General features: G+C 38.0%; 2 protein-coding genes across 2 annotated transcripts; one reads left to right on the top strand and one right to left on the bottom strand.

Moving 5' to 3' along the window:
- Positions 1-1,551: 1,551 nt before the first annotated feature.
- On the top strand, positions 1,552-6,919 carry LOC139967648 (serine/arginine-rich splicing factor 12-like). Its single transcript, XM_071971626.1, has 5 exons — positions 1,552-1,711; positions 3,104-3,208; positions 5,601-5,704; positions 6,323-6,569; positions 6,715-6,919. Exons 1-5 carry the CDS (start codon positions 1,647-1,649, stop codon positions 6,731-6,733), a joined length of 540 nt encoding a protein of 179 aa, XP_071827727.1. The 5' UTR covers positions 1,552-1,646; the 3' UTR covers positions 6,734-6,919.
- Positions 6,920-10,261: 3,342 nt separating this feature from the next.
- On the bottom strand, positions 10,262-20,790 carry LOC139967646 (ubiquitin-like domain-containing CTD phosphatase 1). The gene is made up of 7 exons (XM_071971624.1): positions 20,599-20,790; positions 19,018-19,195; positions 18,464-18,579; positions 17,793-17,891; positions 16,873-17,009; positions 16,041-16,154; positions 10,262-15,480 (listed from the first exon to the last, which is right to left on the bottom strand). The coding sequence occupies exons 1-7, from the start codon at positions 20,759-20,761 to the stop codon at positions 15,328-15,330; spliced, it is 960 nt and encodes a 319-aa protein (XP_071827725.1). The 5' UTR covers positions 20,762-20,790; the 3' UTR covers positions 10,262-15,327.
- Between the last annotated feature and the right edge of the window lie 108 nt (positions 20,791-20,898).

The following is a 20,898-nucleotide window of genomic DNA, read 5'->3' as shown; positions in this document are numbered from 1 at the left end:
TGGTTATTTTTTTAGGCAGGTCGGACAGTTTTGAGGCTTTTCATCCTGGAACGCCATTTTCATGCTCACTGATATGATGTGATATCCAAGGGCGTAGGAACCGGGGGGGCTGGGGGGGGGGCGCCAGCCCCCCCCAGTGAAAAATGTGGAGGGGCGGAAGTATCATTCCGCCCCCCCCGCTCCGCAAGTCAGAAAACCCCTTTTTCATTTCCAAATGAGAAAAAAATCTCATTTGGAGCACCAAATTACATCTAAGGCCAGGTGAAAATACAAAATTAAGTTTACAAAATGGAGTGGGTGTTGAAGTGTGCTATATTGCACCAAATTGCATCTGAGGCCACCTGGAAATGCAAAAAATTCCAAAGGGGAGGGGGACACCCCCTCCCCTTAGACCCCTCCCCAGGCCGGCCATCAGTCTTCAGCCCCCCCACTCAAAAGTACCTTCCTACGCCACTGGTGATATCTGCTGTTTGCGTTACAAATTTGAACACACGCGTAGCGAGGAATTTGCCAAGGGAGGGGTGAAGTCTGTAGGCAAATTATCTAAGCGTAGCGCCACCATATGTTGGCGCGAAGCGTACAAGAACATTTTGGCCGAAAATGCCTCCCAGATCGCTGGAAATGACACTTCCCAGGCCTTGTAAGTTGCATCTAAGCACTTTCTATTTTGAAATTACTTAGCGATATCATTTAAAAAAATGCTGAATGGGGGGGGGGGAGCGGGCGGTCGCCCCCATCCCAAAATGCGTCATGTTCCCCGACGACACGGTCGAGTTCGAGACCAGCCACAGTTGGTTTCATAGCACAATTCTACACACGCGTTATGATAGACCATATATAGTATATATATAGATCATTAGTGAGAGAGGAAAATGGAAACGTCAAAAAATGGAGTTGTCGGTGTAAGGGGTAGGGTGAGTCACACTTTTACGAAATCATTGATCCGTCACTGGCTACCCTTCAGCGCTGTAATGATGTCACTGTTTCTCTTTCTCTTCCCGGTGTCTTCGCGTTTTTCTTTTACTCCCTCCTTTTCTCCTTTTTCTCTCTTTCTTCTTTTTCTTTTCCCTTCCTTCCTCTCCTCCTCCTCTTTTTTCCCCTCTTGGTTTCCTTTTTTTCTTCTCTTTTTTTCTCTCCTCCTTTTCTTACCCGGGGGGCGCGCGCCCCCAACGCCCCCCCCCCCCCCCCCTGGATACGCACCTGAATACTGACTGTATTATATCAAGTGAAACATCACGAGACCCTTTAAATTGTAATAAGTCCTAACCAAATAGCTCCCAAGTTCTTTGGTACTAATTTAGGTCTGCATATGATCTTAAACTAAGGTCGGACATTAGTTCCTTAGCAAATATTTTCCAACGGGACACTTTTTTTGCAGGGGACAGAATATTCTGGTAAATCAGCACAGTATATACCTTCTGTGTGTAAAAATGCTAAGCTGAAGTAATGGCGCTGTACGACTTTAGAAGATCGTTCTGACGCACGAGAAACTGTGTTTCAGTCATGGAGTTCTATAAATCTCAATTCGTTACGCGTTGCACAATTTGCAACTGTACTGTGTATATATCGTGCGTACGGTAAGCGTTAGGTGCACAGACAAACGAAGGTGAAGAAAGGTGTCAGTAAGTGTCATTTAAAGAAAGAAGATGTCACGCTATCATCGCCCACCAAATACATCATTATTCGTGAGAAATATTGCAGAAGATGTAAGGTAAGTTTGAAGAAACGGTCGAAAGGATCATTATGCCTTGAAATAGGGGAAGTACTAAATATTCTATGAAACAAACAAAGCTCACGGATATTGTTACTGTTAGGCTAGACCAATCTGAGGCTAGCCATTAGCCTAACGAGTTACGCCTAACTTGGTCTAATGCAGTAGTAGCTATTTTGTATAAACAGTAACGTCTGCTTATTAGTACCGAAAGCAATACATTCAGAACAATGTGTACGCCTAAAATAAAAGGCTACCTCACTGCAGTGTAGCAGTGTAATTCTTTTGTGGTTTGGATTGAACTTTGAAAAAGTCAATATTCATATGCATTGGGTCCAGACTTTACCACCTTTTTTTGGGCAACTCGATAGGAAGCAGAGGATATGCGGGGAAAAGTTACAGCAAATTTTTGCAGTAATTCACAAATTGAATACTTTTCACATATGCATCTAAGATAATCACGTATTTGGTGCATCAGCCTAGGGGTTTCATTTCAAGGCAAAATGAAGACACGTATGCCATAGCAAAATGGGAAATCAACAATGTGTATTATTATGATAGACTTAAAAGTTTAGCACTCAGTAATACTTTGAAACCAATAAAGGCGTATCAACAGTCATGGCTAGCGCATCATAAAGAATTATTAAGTCAGTTGCAAAACAGTAATAAGTGATTCAATGTACATCTTTCATGAAAGAAAATATATGATACAAAATGTTGTGACCTTAGGTTAAGTTTGTTTTCTCTCACGTGGACCCTGCTCAGCCTTGATGCCACTGTTCTTTTATTTTCAAAGTAGCTGTGCCAAACCAGTGCCCTTGACATATTATGCCAGTTAATCATATTCTTGTATGTCATTATAGCACTATGTAGATTTCAAAGTAAACCTTTAATATACTTTAAATATGTACAGACACATGTACAGTAGGTAGGGTTGCCATACCTCCTTATTTTCTCAGACATGTCCACTAATTGTTCTATCTTACTTGTCAGTCTTGGGGTGGATTTAAGAGATTGTAAGAAATTTCTGGATTATCGGATATATCCAATAGTTGTTTGAAACATCCTTGATGGTGATATGGCCATCAGGCTATTCCAATTTGACCACAGAAAGGCAAATTGCTTGTAGTTCACATTACCTCGACCATCTTGATTGTATTTAAGGCATAATGCTTTTCAACTTCAAATTTGGTCCAGTATAAGTATCCTTCAAAATAATTATCTCACAATTGGGAGAGGGAACCCCTCAACTTAGACCTTTTCCACAAATTCTATCCCTGAATCATTCATTGTTCTGCTTCTATTTAAGATATGTGTTTTAAAGTGTGATTTAATTTTATGGACAGTAAAGGTGATGGTAGGGTACATATTAGAATTTTTATCCACTTGCAGAGTAGAGGACGTGAGACGGATATTTGGAAAGTATGGTCCCATTTCTGATGTGTATATCCCCCTGGACCATCACACTCACATGCCGAGAGGATTCGCCTATGTTCAATATCCTTTTGCCATCCATCACTGCCAACCCGAGAAGATATCTGTGATTTTGACCATGTAGGGTGTTCCTCGTAACTGATATGTAACAGGAAAGTGGTGCTCGGGACAGACAGTAATGTACATTGGCCAGTTTTCAGCTCTGCTCAGCAGTGTCTCTGTGACTTTTAACCACAGAAATGTCTGTGGAGAATTAAGAAAGGTTTGTCAAGGATGAAATATCCCTGTCTCTTGAAATCCACATTCAGAGAAGGCGTGACGATAAAGTTAGAAGATGTTACGGTAAAGCTGATACTGAGCCTTTTATGTTACTGCTATTTTCTTCTTTACAATGATCACTCTTCTTTTTTTTTCCCACTCATTTTGTGCTTTTTAGAGCCCAAGTACAGTTGTGCAAGTTACACAAGGTCAAGCTAAAGATTTCAAGCCAAGGCACAGTTATCAAGTGAATCAAGCCAAAGCTTTCAAGTGATCCTTAAGCTACGACTCCCAACATGATTACGAAAAAGTTGAAGTGTTTCAGTTGCTGATGTGATTTTTCTCCATACTTTGTTGCTGTTAGCGAATCCAGTTTGACACATTTGTCAAAATTTTTGATTCTGAAATATATATAAGTGCTGCTACCTAAGGTATGTTGTACCAAGGTAGTAAAGACAAGAACGACTCTATGCAACATTTCACTATGAAAAGCATTTGGACACCTTGAACTCTGAAGTTGTAGTGTTCAGAAAATTTGTAATAAAATATGAACAGGTCAAAAAAATAGCAGGCAGTAAAAATCACATTAGCAATTGGTCCTGGAGATGATGCAAGTCCAGATTAAAGTCAAAGTAAACCATGGTTACCACCTGGAAAGGCATTCACAGAACAGGTGGTCTTGAGGACAAAGATTGGTATCCATCAAGTGTTGGGTATATAAAGGCAAAGATAAAGAAACACAGAAAGAGGATGGTGAGTTGTGAAGAAATTGTCATTTTAGCTGCAATTTTGGTGGTGGTGTCTTGTGAACAGTAAACCTGAGAAGAGTTCATTAACTTGGTCAGAGCAGAGAGCTGGTATGACACTGTCCCTGCTCATTGTTTTATTTTTTTATTTTTTTTTTATTTAAAGAACAGTTCAGAGGTCTGCACATGAGTATTAAATGGTAGATTTCCAAAAAATGTACAAAACAATGCTTCATTAAAGCTTATATACTTATCAGATTTACAGGTAGAGAGAAAAGACATTTGCAACTTAAAATCACAAGTCCTCAATATTTTAGTAGGTGGAAAATTCATGTCACAGTTTTACTGTATCCAGTTTGTGCAAATTATTTCAACGGCCTTCACTGCAGGATCCTGTCCCCCCTCACCCAAAACAAATCTCCTTTAGTAGGTAGCTGTTACAGTGTAACACTACTTTAGACCATTTGCCTACATCAGTATAGTGTCACTAAATAAAGAGAACTATCCCTCCTTAAAGACCAATAGGATAAGGAGGCTAACCAGCAAGTTAGTTACTCATTATCTGTGAATAAGTCAACTTTTGGCTTAAAGAATGGATCAAAAGGATATAATCAGTAATTTGCAATGATAAAACCTTCTTTAGAGTTATTTTTTAAAGTCTTGCTTCAACACCAATAAGTTTGGCAAAATAGGCATCTGTATCTAGATTTGTATCAGTATGTGCACCATCTTATTCAGGATGCAAAGTGAATCCATGACGTCACAACCACATTCGTAACTGTTTAAAAATTAGTGTTTTTTTTTCAAATATCATTTTCTTTTAACCTGTATTTCATATTCAAGAGTAAATATGTGTTTTGGTGAAGTGTTGTTTTGCATTTTTAAAATGAGGAAAATGTAAAACAACCCAGATGGACTTTTCTTTTAAACTGAAGCAAGACAGAAAGTTTGAAATGTATTTCTCATTCCTGTTTAAACAGCTAACACACTTTCATTCTACTTTGTGAACAGAATTCACTCTTTTTCATTTGTTTTTCTAGGAGTATTTAAACTCAAAACTTGGCATGCACACTATAATATGATTTAGCAGTTTGTTGGAAAGTTGACCTGAAAATGATAAAAGGTCAAACAGTTGTTGCCTAGTGAGGGAGTCGGTCATAAATTTTCTTATCTTGAACAGCCTTTTTGAGAATAACAAAAGTGGTTACAATTTCACATCTATATGTGATTGCTGAAGGAGGAGGAATGGGGGGGGGGAGGGGGCAATGGTAAGTGGGTTTGGTTTCCACATGATTATGTAAGATAAGTGTGTATTGCCATTGCCCTTCCTGCTTAAATAAGATAGAAACTCACAAGTAACTGTTAGGATGGCATCCCCCCCCCCCATAAAACTATTTGGATCGATATAAAATCAGATGTAGTAGTTAGGTAGTTCCTTGACTGCTTTGAATGTTTGAAGATGGGAGAGATGCAGAAGATGCCCTGATGTACTTGAGGAACGTGCGCCTCTCTGGCAGAGACCTGGAAATCCAGTACGCCGAAGGCGATCGTAAAAGTGAGTCATGCAACATTGTCCCATTCGCTGTCATTTATGGCTTGAAACACTAAATGTGGTAACTTTGAAAGCCTTCTTTTTCAAATAGGAATAGCAGGCCTAAGTTGAGTCCAGCAAGTTTATCATCATTTAATCATTTTTATTTATTTTTTTATTTTATGATCACAATAATGTACTGTGCTCCTCCCTTACCTGTCTTGATTCTACTGTTGCATTTACCTAGCCTATTAACTGGTAATATTTTAGCACCGCGTCGCTTTGACCATCCTCTGTGTCATTGCCCATCACCTCTTGAATCTACCATTCACAAAGTTTAGAGGTCTATTCTGGTGATAGTCTAGTTTCATTGAAAATAATGGTTTTTTAAGTGCATTTGGCTTTCATCATCTGAAAGAGAAGTTTCTCAACACACTTTCCTTGGGTTTTTTATTACCACAATATTTGGTTTTAAAGTTTTGTAGATAACATAGGCGTTCAATTAAGCGTCCGGGACTATAAGAAGAAAAAGAAAACACAAAACAAGAAGAGTAAGTAGGTGAATGGCTAGCATCCTTTGTGTCAGGAAGGGAATCAACTCAAAAGTATTTACTCATGTCCTGAATTCAATTTTTGTCTCAGCTCCTGGTCAGATGAGGTCAAAGGAACGCTATGGCCGTACTCCACCGGGTCAAAGAGACGGCAGTCCGAGGAGAAGAAGGCGGTCACGGAGTAGAAGTCGCGATCGAAGACGGAGATCACGAAGCCACAGCAGGAGCAGAAGCAGAGACAGGGACAGACGTAGGAGAAGGAACAGAAGTAGAAGCAACGAGAGCCGTTCCCCAGAATACAGACGTAGATCTCGAAGCCGTTCGAGGACAAGATCAAGGTATTTAAATGCAAAGAAAAACGTAACATTAACAGTTCTTGAAGGGTGCCTTTCTTTGAATGTCAGTCTTAGGTTTGGTATTATTCAGCTCCAATTTTCTGTGTGAGGTTTAATTACATAGAGTATTTCTATTCTTCTCTCACAGGTCTCGAGAGCGTTCCTAACTCAAAGAGATTTCTCCTGTTGTCGGTGACTGCCCCTCTCAACTGTACATTATTCCATTTTCTCTTCTTTGCATGTTGTTTCTTAGCTTTGTTTAGAAAGTCTCCATCGTTAGGATGACATGTAATTATCGGGTCATTCTCATCTCGTACGTTGAAAATAGATGTCATAGGCAGATCAAGTTGGTACTAGGGCTGTGTCATTCCGGTTAATTCACTAACCGGTTAACCGTTTCTATTAACCGAACGGTTAACGTTTAAACGTAACCCGTGTTGTTGCCTCAAAATAAGAGCCGAAAATCAGAGTTATATAGCTCAGATTATAATTCCGAAAGAGCGCCACGACTTTTGATGCGGAAGTACATTCTCAAAATAGCGCTGCAAGTATCGTTTTTTCGTAACGCGTATGTCAAGAATTTGGTTGTATTTGCTTAGTTTTGACGATCGTTGCATTGAAAAAGACGAATCGCGCGTTTTCATGAAGTTTTAAACAGATTTTTGTTTCTCTTTCAGTTCATCGGTAACTGTTACAGAGATATTTGAAGCAAATATTTCTTCGTTAATTGCGTAGCCCCTACAGTAATAGCGCAGGCATTGTATGGCAGTTATAAGCCTAATATTACTAGGCCTACTTAATATTGGCATTGTGTATTGAAGTTCGCGATCATATGGAGTGTTAGACTACAAGGCTTTCACCAGCTAGGCCAAGGTTAGGAAAGTCGGTTGTTAGGAAGCGATTACTACAGAAGTGTACGGTAGTAGGGCTAGGCCTACGCAATTACAAGTACAACAATGGGTCACAGATATATTGAATTTGTGCATTGTGGCGGGGTAGGCAGAGGGTAGGGGGGAAGTGTGGAAAACATTGTAAAATTTCCCGCGAACACCCTGTCGATTTCCCGCCGGAGTTCGCGCAGCAAACACAATTAGCACGCGTAGCATAATGGCGTGGGGTAGTCCCCCGGTGGGGTCATGTGGTGGAACCCCTTGTGGGGGTCCAGGGGTAAACGCCCCGGAAAATTTGGCGCGTCTGGCGATAAAATATTCGCAGCTGTGGATGCAAAATACTGACAAATTTTTAATTTAAATTGTCACGAAACTGATGAAAATTTTGAAATGACAAGTTAGAGTAGCCATATTTTGTTATAAAATGTAAAGAGATCTATCGTCTTACAATCATTAAAAAGTTTAACTTAAAAAAACATGCGATTTTATGAAACAACGTTCGGCAAAGCCCCATTCCTAGACTTCCTAACAATAGCTTGCACTATACCACAACTACGGTAGGCTACATTTTCCAAGGTACCTTGCCAAACAACTGTGAGCTCATCCCCTGTCTAACACCTGTTGTTAACAATTTTTTGGCATGTTGCCAAGGAACGTTTCATGGTCTAGAATTAATAAGGTCAGTCAGTAAAGGTTCGGTTAAGTTATGAGAATTATTATCTTAGACGTTTAAGAAAAGTAGGTAAAATATGATCCCCGTAACAGCTAGGTAAGTAAAACAGGCAACTGACTCCTCCGCATGAACAAGACAATCTATTCCACATGATACATGAAAGTAAACCTTGTAATCACATGTTTAAGGCAACTTGGCATGATTAGCTAAATGCTTAATATTGTTTCCATGTTCTTGTAGAAAACGTAAACTTCGCAATATACAATTAGTTGTGTTTTTGTAGTTACGTGAGATCCGTAACCGACGAGGTGGTTAGGCTATTTGCTATACACTAAACTATGGTACGATATTATTTTCTCCGTAATTTTGGAAATTCTAGAAAATACTTTTTCGCCGCTTAACACCAGATGTGTTCTTACGTTTTATTCATAATTGAGTGTACTAGAGCCTTGTTTACATGACATTAGTTGCATTTAGCACGATATGCCAGTTTCGCGTGAATTTTTCGAAAGTTTTTTGCTCGATCTTTCGTAAAATTTGAAAGGTGTACCAACTTACTTTTCGTACACAATTGGTTATTTCTCTACTGATTTTCAGAGTTTTTTTACAGTCAAGTGTATACGTTGTGCATTGAGTATTAACTTAATGCGAATGCAAGAAAACGATGCGGGGATTTCCAGCAAACAAATGTTTTCTTTGTGGGATTACTGAGTCTGTTGAATGGAATCCCGCACCTTAGAGGGAACACTGAACTGAAATTACATCATAATAAAGAAAACGTTTACTGCTTAAATACAATATAAATTTGAAAGGATTAGATGCAGACTCGCCACGTTGTCGAACGGGGTAACAATAGGCGCTTCACGGGTCGCATACCGCTTGGTAATCCCTTCAATCGTACCGCCAATCTTAAAAATCTTTTGTATGGATGCGTGATAAAGTTTGCAATTGTTACGTGATTTTCGGCAAGCAAATGTTGCGGTCTATTTCGGGAATAAAGTGATGTGAAGACGCGCCGTTGCGACTGCGTAATTGGCATTACAAAAACGGTTAAACTTATACGATTTACGGCGGACGTTTATCCGGCCGTTCGGTCGGTTAACCGGTTAACCGTTTAACCGTTACAGCCCTAGTTGGTACGTCACCTTCTGTTCTCTATTATTAGGATTTCCATATCTTCTAGTTTGTCCAGTTGGTCAAGCTCACTATCTCAACCAATTCCTTACGTATGGATATTGCGTTGTTTGAACACAATAAAGTTTCCAAACCTTTTCATCTTTGTCAGTCTGAGCAATCTCCATATTTTTTAAGTGCATGGCAGTTCCTTAAAGCAGCAATTTGTGTTTGATCTTGGTAAATCATGTATACTCTGTCACTACTTTATATAAAAAATATTTAAATAGTCATAAGTAAAATTGAAAATAATAAAATTGTTAATAAAATACTACATGTAGGGACGCTCTGATTCGGTCAGTGTGGTGTCTCTCCATTACGGTGACATCATTGGTTAAATCTCAGCAGAAACACCATTGCTGATATTAACATACTTAAAGCCATAGTATACTTGAATGTTTCCGTTGAAATCACGACAGGTGTTCATTCAATATACCATCAGTCATTGTCACACAATAGCTACCTTCTTAACCAAATGTGGCTTACAACTTCCACCATGTCAGTTTGAAATGCTTTATCTCCACCATAAATGTTTAACTTGGCAGAGAATAGTTTAATGCTCCAATTTTATGTGACATAGTGGTTCTGATTGCTCGTCTCATGTAAAATGCTATTGTTGCTCCATGTACAAAGACTGGTATTATGGTATAAGTCCTTGCAAAAGTTTTTGAAAATTTTGCCACCATTAGGACATGTTTGAACAGCAAGACTGTACAAACATCATGCAGTTACACCCTTCTTTTGTTGTAGCAAATTTAAGGAGAAATTTGCTATAATTCACAGTATGGTTATCACTTTTCTTAACACTGACCAATATTCTAACACATGTTTTATGTGTGTGCGTGTGTGTTTGGTAAATTTCAAGACATTGGTTATGCTTCATACAAAGAATACAATTACTGGTACCATTTGAGTGGAAAGTCTTACTTCATTGGTGTCCTTCTTTCTTTTTGTGCTAATTTCAACTTCCATTGAATTAGGAAGGAGGTTGTGACATATTTGGCTCTGGTAACTTCTAGATTTGGGTTGTAAATTGTAATTTCCAGTGTATTGTACTGTTTGTCAGTTAATGCCACAAACATAAGGGCTTCCTCTGTGGTTTGTACTGAATTAGACAAGTCAATCTTTTGTCTGTTAATTCGTACACAGAGTGTAAAAAGATTTTTCAAAAATGGGTCTCATTTTTAACACTGATTTTAAGCTGATGATGCAACGTGTGTTATTTGGCAGATGTTAATAATCACATTGGGTTGGTGACAGATTAGTCGTCACATGGTAAAAAACTATTTAAAGAAACCCCAAGATATTAAGTTTTAACATAAGTTCTCTTTGTGAAATCTTTGTAATAACTACATGGTTGCAATCAGAAAGTGAAATCTGTTCTGATTAACACGTTTGACATTTTCATGTACTCTGCCGAGGTTAATATGGTCTACTGGTGGTTCCCCCCCACCCCCACAAGCTTGGACTTGGAATACCCTTGCTTTTCTCTTATGGCCCCTAGATCTAAATGAGAAAGGGCCCAAGTGAACAAAGCCATCTTTTGACCCGGTAGTCCTTTAGCAATCCAAAAATCAACAGGTCTTGCTATTCAGATTGTTAACTGCATTATAGCAACAGGTCGGCATTGAAGATTACATTTCCCCAAGATCCAGAAATGTGACATTCAATGTGACACTCAAAATGGAATGTTTTACACCATTTACCTGATCTCCACCAGTTAATTCTTAGCTACAACACTGTTCAAGCAGCTTTCTGAGTTGAAATTGATGATATTTCAATGCTAGTCTAATAGTAAATCCCATAACAAATTAACTTGTTCCAAGTAGGGAAGAAATGTCAGAAAACTTTTAACTTTTTTATTCACCTAATTTAATGCGTTTTATACTACTAAAAAAAGGCATCCTGCCGATGAAATGTTAAAGGTTGGATTGCATTTGAATTCTTCAGTTATATTTGTTTGTTGATAAAATCTAAAAGGATGTGTGAGTTTGGCTAATTGCAAATTTCATTTTAAGAATAATAATATACCTAAAAGCTTCTTTAGAGTACAAATCCTCAGCCACAATTATCCATTTCATATCCATGTCCAATCATATGGGTTCAAGAACAGGAAGGTTTTCTTTGTCCCGCTCTGTCTGCAAGAAAAACCCCAAAACCCTTCCTCTTTGATACTTTGTTAATAAAATTAAATTGCTTGCAGTAGTAAAAGAAGTGCAGTTTGCATGTTGAACTCTGGGAACTTTTCCATGACATACCTAAGTGAGAAAGCAGTTTCCTGTTGTGAACTGTTGCTTTGACTATTAAATAATAGACAGGAAGTGAGTCATTTAGAGTGATTTCAATTGGAGTGACAAATGTTTTGTTTATTCAGTCGATTTCATCTTGTTTACGAACTTGCCTGGTTAGCCTGTCATATGCCACAGTTCAATGATTTTAGTATGAATATTAGTGTGAATATATATCCTAGTGAAGTCATCAGTCAGTCATTAGTTGATAAATGTTAGAACTACTATGTCTCACCTCCCCTGTATTATCCTCCTAATTTAAAATTCCATCACATAGTTCGATGAATATTCATTTGACCTCAACCTTTCTAACTCGAGTATGAGAATGACCTCACATACAGTTTTTCAGTGGAACTGGGAATCGAGTGATGTTGTGACAGACTGTTTCATTATTATTTCATGCCAGTGTATTAAGTTTAATAGGAACATGTGACATTACATTGTTTACCATATATGTTTAATATGTATGAAGTTGATGAATTCTAAAAGTGAAAGAAAATAAACAGATGGAAAGTTGAGACTTTTTTGCCTTCGACCTTTCTTTTCTTTGTGTTGTCAAAAAGTAATGCTATGACAGAATATATGAAATATAAAACCTAACAACAATCACAACAGAGGGATGACTATGTCTGCACACTGTAATCATACTTAATCACTATTGTGATGAAACATCACTCTGTCCACAGAGTTTACTATATGGTTCCATTTTCATCAGAAATTGAAGTTTCAAAAGGTAAATGGTTACAGTTTTCTGTTAAAAAGTAGATGTCAATGGTCTTTCTTATATATTCAGTTTGCATCCATAAGAGCAAAACACTCTCCATCATGTGAGGTTTGCCAAGTAAAGAAGCTGGTTACACTTGTAGCTTCTGTCTCATCTTCAAATTTATAATTTAACAGAAACTTTGATATGCATTATTTTTTACAACAGATAGATGACTAAAATATTGCAAAAGCATTTGACTTTGCAAAGATATGAATGGTTTCATCCTAACTTTGATCTACCACATTTCAAATGTAAATGTTACTAGACTTGCCTTCTTTGCAGGACTGAAGCTGTTGTGATAAATCTCATGGATAATTAACAGCCAGTTTTACACAGAATTTAAGAGACACTTGTGTGAATGAATTCAAGTATCTTCCCCAAACCCCCCCTGACCCACCCCCCCCCATAATCTATCTTGTAAAAAATGGTTTTCATGACACATCCAGAAACATTCACCAGGTACTATGACATAAAATGAGAATTACTGGCATTTAATCACACACTTCATATGCACCATGAGAATTTGAAAAAACACAAACATGGGGAAAATAAACGGTTTCACCTACTATCACTATCACAAAATGAGAGCTCCCCAACGTGACTTTTAGACCATCCTATCTTGCAAACCGCAAGATATTTCTCAGCTGCTTGAAGTTGTTTATCTCTAAAGTTGAAATTATACAACATGGTGGCTAAGTTAGCTTCTTTGTTACAATTAAATGGAATATTCTGGCTGCAATCCCAACACATTTCCACACTGCTGGATGAAAACCACATGTATATATTGTTCACAAAGCTGTGTATCTAGACTGTGTTGGGTTAAAGGGTGTGAAGACTCGCGCAAAAGATAAGTCTAATGCAGGTAATCCGCCCTAGTTTCGAATGAGGTGTAACAGAAGTGTTAGACACCACCATCGATCCCAGAAAATATGCACACAGTTTGCTACCTTCGGTAATTAGACACTTGTGTACAGTCAGTACATACAGTTGCGGTCAATACCTACAGCACAGTGTGCAAACGATACAGCGATGGATATCTCAGGTCCAGCTAAAGATAACAAGGTATCACATTTCATTACTGTCTGCATTTTGTAGCGACAAGCAGAAAACTACTTGCAAGCAACGGGAAGTTAACTTTTTCAGAGGTGGTGTTCATATGCTCTGAAGGTTGAAAAATTTATAAACAAGAAATTCTCAACTTATGAAAAGCATTCATTTTGGATTTACAAGGTTTATTTTGTTTTTAAAGAAACCAAATTTGTGCTGAAATTACATCAATAACAAATCCTTCAAAATAATTTTCATAAGTTGTGTGAAATTTATTGAAATTGACAGAAATACAATAATTTGAATTCAACAAATAACCAGAAGTAACATCCATGTTACTTCTGTTCTGTAAACTCGATCCTTGCAAGGAGGGCAAACATAATCCACAGTGCTAGGTAATAAAAATATCACACCTCAAGATCTCCCTTCCTGCGGATAAATTTTTGGATTGTGGATTTATTTCCTGCTGGAAAATCCTGTCATCACTTCAGGTTGTGGATCACAGTAGGCAGTCTGTGACACCATCATGGCTCATGTTCTTCCAAAAGCTGTAATTTTTATATTTATTAATCACATATAATTGGAATGTTTGCTTTTACCTGTTCATGAACCCTTAATGTCAAGGCAACAACAATTGCAAATTCCATTTAAGAATATTTTTTTTCTTTCTTTTCCTTGCAAGGGTTTAATTTGTACAATGTAAAGCAAACTAAAGAACTTCTTGCTCATGATGATGATGGCATTCACTTTGCTGTTGCTGCCATGAAAATCCAAGTATACAGAAGTATTAACACACAAATTCAAATACTTATATTATGCACAGAAAACCCAACAGGAGTCTGCAAGAAAGTCCTGTTAAAAGTTATAAATTTTACACAATGTGCTCTTTGTCATTTAATCACTGATTAGGTGATACATTGATACAACCAATACAAAAATTCTTCAATTCTAGTGAAGCAACTGATTTACCTCTGCAGCCTCTGTGCGTCTTTTCTTTTTGCTTTCGAAGCAATTCAGTGATGACATAAAATGTCATCTGTACTACCCTATTCTTGCTAGAAAATCAAATAACGGTCACTAGTGTTCAAACTTCAAGCGATTTACAATGTCACCTCTCCAATTGTTTTCCAACGATGAGAGATATATTTGTCAATTTTCTCCACTTCTCAGAATTTTTAAATCAACTTTAAAATAGCCAAGAACTCCAACAAAACTTGCTTGATAAAGTAGAGAAAATAAAGCTTGCTTTAAATTTTGACAAATTGCTGATGACATATAAGAGCAGATTAATCCCATGTCTCTAACATGATCATTACTACTTTTCTAGCATGCTGAACTAAACTAGAAGTTTCCAGCCCGAAACATTGTGGCGGGTTTAATAGATAAATTAATGTCACTGCATTGGTACTTTAGTCTGAAAGAGATCAAGAAAACAAGTAAAGCGCCTGACTCTTTTTCAATTTTGAAAGTTCAAATGAAGTTTCTTCTGGTTGAAAGCGTCCAAGTGACATCCCTGAGGAAAATAAAGACACCATTGTTTGTTCACACCGTTTTTGTACAAGGATGAATAAGGCAGCAAAAATGGGTCGCTTGAGGGTGTGCATACTTTCACCTTATAAAAGGTCTCAATCTTTTGTACCCTCAATAAAATTTGATTGAATACCTCAAATTGTTTCATAAAGCCCATGAGTTTTTTCACAAACCAATCAACTTGATGAGAACTTCCCTCACAATCACAACATCTAATGTTCCTCCTCTGTCTTGCCACATCTCGTCCTCTCTCCCTTCGTCCTGGGGTATGTTGCCCTTTTTAGCATACACTTCCTCCACAATCAGCTCAGTCAGCATTGCCTTCATCTGTTCGTGGATGGCTGCAAAACTCATCCAGGCTGACTGGGTTACCGTCTTGCTGAGCAGTACCCCCTCACTTTCTCTTGTCCAGCAGATACCTCTCCCAGTGTCTGTGGTTCAACGAACTCAAATCGTCCAAGGGTGCTATTGCTTCGAGGTACTTGGTCAGTTTAAGCAGCTCTGTGTCGTGTGATCGATTCTTTGCGGCTTCTCGGAATGGCCTGATCTAACACAGCACAGAAAAGAGAGAAGATTTACAACAAATTGACCCCGGATATCATAATTGTTTTAACTTGATAACTGCCAGACCCATTGCCACTATACAAAAGTATGTATTACCAAACATTTACTGATGTTTTAATGTCCTGAGGAAAAACATTTATAATTAAAATATTTCCACTACTTGTATAATGTGAAATATCCATCTAGTAGCCATAGATCTAGTGTCTGGAAGGCTATAATTCCATCTAGTGTTTGGAAGGCTATAATGAGAAGTCAAAGCTTTTCTGTAAATATCAATCTCACTTCTGCTCACTCCAGTCTCCAGCAACACTGAAAAATAACATATCCTGAACATATATGTAACTGATGTATAAATGACATTTATATCTTCTTGTATTTGATGTTTTAAGAGAACTTTGGTGAAGCACATGCTACTAAAGGTATTGGTTAAATTTTTGGCATTTTCATTTTTGAGTTAGCTTTCCATGCTGCAAGCGCACTTGAATTACGAAATGGAGGATTTTAATCCTTGTTGTAATGATAATGATGTCGGAGCCTCTTTACCTTCAGACCATTTTGTGGGTTCATCAAAAAATTTCTTCGTAGGTCATCAAACATTATTGTATTTTCTGGAGTGTAACTCTCAAATTTTCCCCAGATCACACCCAAGGGTTTTGTCTGTTGGCATGAAAAAAGTGTTTTATTTACATTTGAAACGTAATTAATGTAATTGGTTAAACAGGGAACTCTTTCATAATCGACTAGGAATTTTGAAATTATCTTTCTTAATGCATGAAGAAATGTTTGGTAGAGCCTCAGGAACAGGGTTCATGTTCTATGCGGCCTGAACTATTGACTTCCTCTGAGGTAATTAAAACTAACATCAGCCATTTTCCTTACTAAGTTAGGATTGAGAAATAATCAATCGGCTGTAAAAGGATAAAACATTTGATCACTTAACAAACCTCCAAAATTGAACTTTCTTATATAAATCCACAAACTTCAGAAGTCGGCAGAGGTTGAAATATTTTAACAGAGACATTTAGAAAGCCTCAGACTTTGTAATCCAGTACTGTTCAATAACCCATGTTTAATCTGGACAAACTCTTACTCAGAAAGGGAAAGGATGAAAAATCATGAGATATTTTATCCTGTGATACAAACATTTTATCAGCATTTACAGTAGCAACGCTGACACAGCCGTTTAGTACAACTTTGTGTGCCAATCCCTCTCTCCCCCCCCACCCCCATTCCAAAGAAACAAAACATCTGGGGAAATTACTGGGCCCTCCATCTATACCTTTCAAACTGCCTTCAGAGAGCCCTTCATAAATGTTATAATTCAATAATAAGTGTCTATAATGGTATTTATCTAACCGTCTCAAAGAGATCTTACCTCAATTATGCCATATTTTGGTGTTTGGACTGTAATGCAGGCACCACTGTCCACCATGAATGTGATTTTGTAGTCTGTGTGTGAGCTCACTCCAAGCTCCCTCATCTTCACCTCAATCCATTTCATGCTGGTGGCAGCTGTTTGAAATCAAATGTAATCAATGCAATCGATCTTTCAGGCAGTTGACAACTCAAATATGAAAGAATGGAAGAAAAGCTTTCACTGTAAACTATTGGCCTGGAATTAAAGTGCCAAATTGGGACTTTAAACTTTCAAGTTTGTCTCGCTAGTTTTTGCTCAACCTTTGGTTTTGCTTCTGAGGTTAATTGATGGTATGCATGCTAAACAAGAAAGCACAGCCAGCCACATTGATTGATATGCCACTGACCACTTTCATGAGATGTTTCCTGCAGTCACGGTGGTGTTATTGACTAAACTATCCCTTAATTCTTTGAGAAAACTACTGAAGTACAACCACTTCCTCTCTACGTCTGTAGATACTGCTCACCATGACTAAAAAATGTTCAATTTGTTTATGGATAGGTCTTCCACATTTACTTGGATAAAGCAAAGTGCTTTGCCATGTTTGTTTGGGAATGATATCAGCCTCAGCAAAAATGAGTAAATATGGTTACAAATCCAGCAGGATTTGAATTGTGTAATTCCAGTAATGAAATGCAACCTGTTGCTTTCATAAACATAGGAGTCAGAGTTTCTTTATATGTCTACCAAACTTACACCAGATTTGATATTTACCAGGGTGGTAATGTAACTACAATACCGGACCAGACTTACACCAGATCTGATGGCATGTCTACCAGTTTGGTAATATAACTACAATAGCGCACCAAACTTCCACCAGATTTGATGGCAATGTCTACCAGGGTGGTAATCTTACTACAATACCGCACCAGACTTACACCATATCACAATGTCGTAGTGCTTGTACGCTGCTGTAAGGAATTCATGAAGGAAAGGTCGCATCAGCTGTAAGGCATGCTCTGCAACTGATCTGTGATCTAGCAAAACCAAAGTGAGAAAAAAAAAACCCCATTTCCAATGAAATTTTGATAATTTTACCTTTAATGAGTTAAAAAAGTGTCATATGTCATTTCTGTTTGAAGATGCCAAGGCCTGATTTTGCCAACTTGGTCGTAGAGTAGCAGTATGGCACTTCTCAGGACATTAAAGTTAAGGTGGTAGGTTGGTAGAAATGATATTAACCGCAAAATTCAATCAATTGAAAAATTATCCTAGTTTAAAAAAGTAATTGAGAATTATATCATAGCATTACTTAGTAATTTGTGCTGAGACCAATAGAACTGCTGGCTTTGTACAAAAAAGGTTTGAGGTTCACCAGATTCCTCCAAGGCCCCCTTGAAAGTAATGTTAATTATTAAATACATTTGGCAATATTAACTGCAATACCACTTCTGGTACCCAATCCACATTATCAGGGAACATAACAGTTGGAAGCTGTGCAAACAGTCATATTGATTTTACACAGTTTCTAAAGACTACATTCTACATGTCATTGTGATGATCGATACATTAAACTACCAATGAGGTTTTCATCTGAAAATTGACTTACCAAAGAGAGTATAATCAACATCTAACACCAACAGTTTCTTGCCCGGTCTAGGCGCATTCAGAACCTTAATTTCGTATTCTTTCACTCTTCTCTCTACCTTCTTGAGAAACTCTTCTCTGTTGGTATAAAACATTGAGTTGTAAAATGAGGAGGGCAGCAGAGCTTAATTTGGAGAGGGAGCCTTTTCAGCTATCCCTTTTGGTCGTATAATGAACTGTCAACTAAGATACTGTTTCAAACTTTAAAACGTAAACAAACTTGCTATTGTGGATGTAGTAGTATTTTTTTTTTAATGAAAGCATAATCCTACCCCAGTTTAATGTTTGATTTTCTCCTTAAGTAGACTATTTGATAAAGAAGTGTACATTGGCAATGTCACAAGAGAGAGCAATGCTTACCTAAATAGCTATTAACATGGCACAATAGAACTAGATTTGCTTTGGTCGCGTAGAAATAGGTATGTGAGAAATAAAGTGCATCATACAGCAGCACTGTTGCAAGTAATAGGGGGGGGGGAGCAGACACAGAGTCGTTCAGTACAAAAACAATATTACCTCTGATTTGTTTGTATCTCTGTCTCCTCAAAGTCAAAGTCATCGATAACTTCTCCGATATCCTCTGGTTTTTCATTTGCAGCAGCAATGGTCTCTTCGCAAGTTCCCATCATCATTATTTTCATGTTTGGTTTGATCTTTAATTCAGAGAGTTGTACATCATCCACAGGTGCTTTTCCTGTGATATCAAAGTAATTTCATTCAATGTGAAAACTTTAGCACACTGACTAATTGTTACAAGTTTTCAGATGTATTTTCCTAGAGGCTTAGATTGCTCAATATGTTCTCAGCTATTGAGGATCTTTAAAATTAAGTATCACAGTGGTTGGAAAATTACGTTTTGAGTGGCAATAAAATGCTTGTGAACGTTTGAGTATGTGTGACTTTTATATGACTTTCTATCATATTTAGGGGCCATAATGATGACCTTAAGTACTACAAACAGGTATACAACATCATAAGTCTCATGGTAACTGTAGCAATCAACTTGCTACTTATTGCTTTGTCTTTATCACACCATTTGATGAGATGCTTTCAGATGTGTAACTTGCAACCCCAATGCAAAGTGAGAGCTTTTTCATTATTCGATCGTTGCTTTGTGACGAGAGATCACAGCTCAGCCATGTTTGTGCTTTACGCTATGTACCTGTGCAATGAGCGGCTCAAGTACAGTACTAACTACTGTACTACTACAAACACCAAATAACTATACACAGTGCTGCCAAGTCACCCGCTTTGGGCGGGTGTCACCCGCATTTTCGGGTCGTCTCCCGCTCACCCGCCTACCTGTCCGAATCTCCCGCATTTTCCAAAAAACTCCCGCATTTTTGAAGAATCTCCCGCATTGTAGGCCCACAGAGTTTTTCCTGTGAAAGTGTATCATTGCTAGCGTGAAATTCATTTCATCACACCAAAATGCGAATTATCTCAGAACCGCCAGGATCGGAAATTACTCAAAGCCGATCGTGCTAAATATGCCCGGCTGAAAGCAACGTTACCTATACGATTCGTGAAAAATAATACCGTTACGACACACGTGAACGCTACAGCGTCCGCAAAATTTCAGAGATTTTTTTTATTTCAAGATATTTTTTCCTCTGGAAGAAAAAAAAATAGACACAATACAAATATGGAGACAGTATAGATTCAGCTTAGATGACCCGGGAAGTGATGTTTCCGGCCATCTGAGGGGCCGTAAGATCCCAAAATTTTCTTGTACGCTTCGCGCCAACCCATGGTGGCGCTCCGCTTAGATGGTGTATGTAACCAACAGCACCAGACAATTTTCACCCGCCTAAAAAACATCTGACCTTGGCATCTCTGTATACATACTGTACATGGCATCAAAGAAAAAATGTGTATTACTGCTCCCAATTGACTAAAAGTACTGCTAGTGAGGCACAGCGAGATATAGCCTATGGGCTCTCGCTAGGTCTACTCTGAGTCGGAGTTAGGGTTGACATTAACCGTTAACGTTAAGCCTTTGCTGCAGTTATTGTAATTGGTGGTATGCTACAGGCTACAGTACAGGTGCAATTTATAAAGGTTACTTAGCCTAGGCTAGACTTAGGCCTAGCATACCTTTCAGTTTCAGGCCAAGCAACTTTTGTCTCTCAGGAAGTACCCCTGTCTTTAATTTTATAACGTTTTTCAAATCTTTAACCGTATTGGTCGATATCAGGTCTGATATTTCGTATTCATTTCCACTCCATTTCACAACAAGTTTTACTAAGGGGGCCGCCATTTTTATCTTATTTATTTGTATGCGAGAAGCCTTGATGTGGTACATACATGTTTTTGTTGTTGCCCACTAAAATGTAAAATAATAACTCTTTGTGAACTAATTTTCCTTAAATCAATTGTAATATTAAATTCAATGAG

Source organism: Apostichopus japonicus, chromosome 5 (genome assembly GCF_037975245.1).
Source record: "Apostichopus japonicus isolate 1M-3 chromosome 5, ASM3797524v1, whole genome shotgun sequence".
NCBI classification, from domain to species: Eukaryota; Metazoa; Echinodermata; class Holothuroidea; order Aspidochirotida; family Stichopodidae; genus Apostichopus; species Apostichopus japonicus.
Note: the sequence above shows the minus strand (reverse complement) of the source record. Positions and strands in the feature narration are given on the sequence as shown.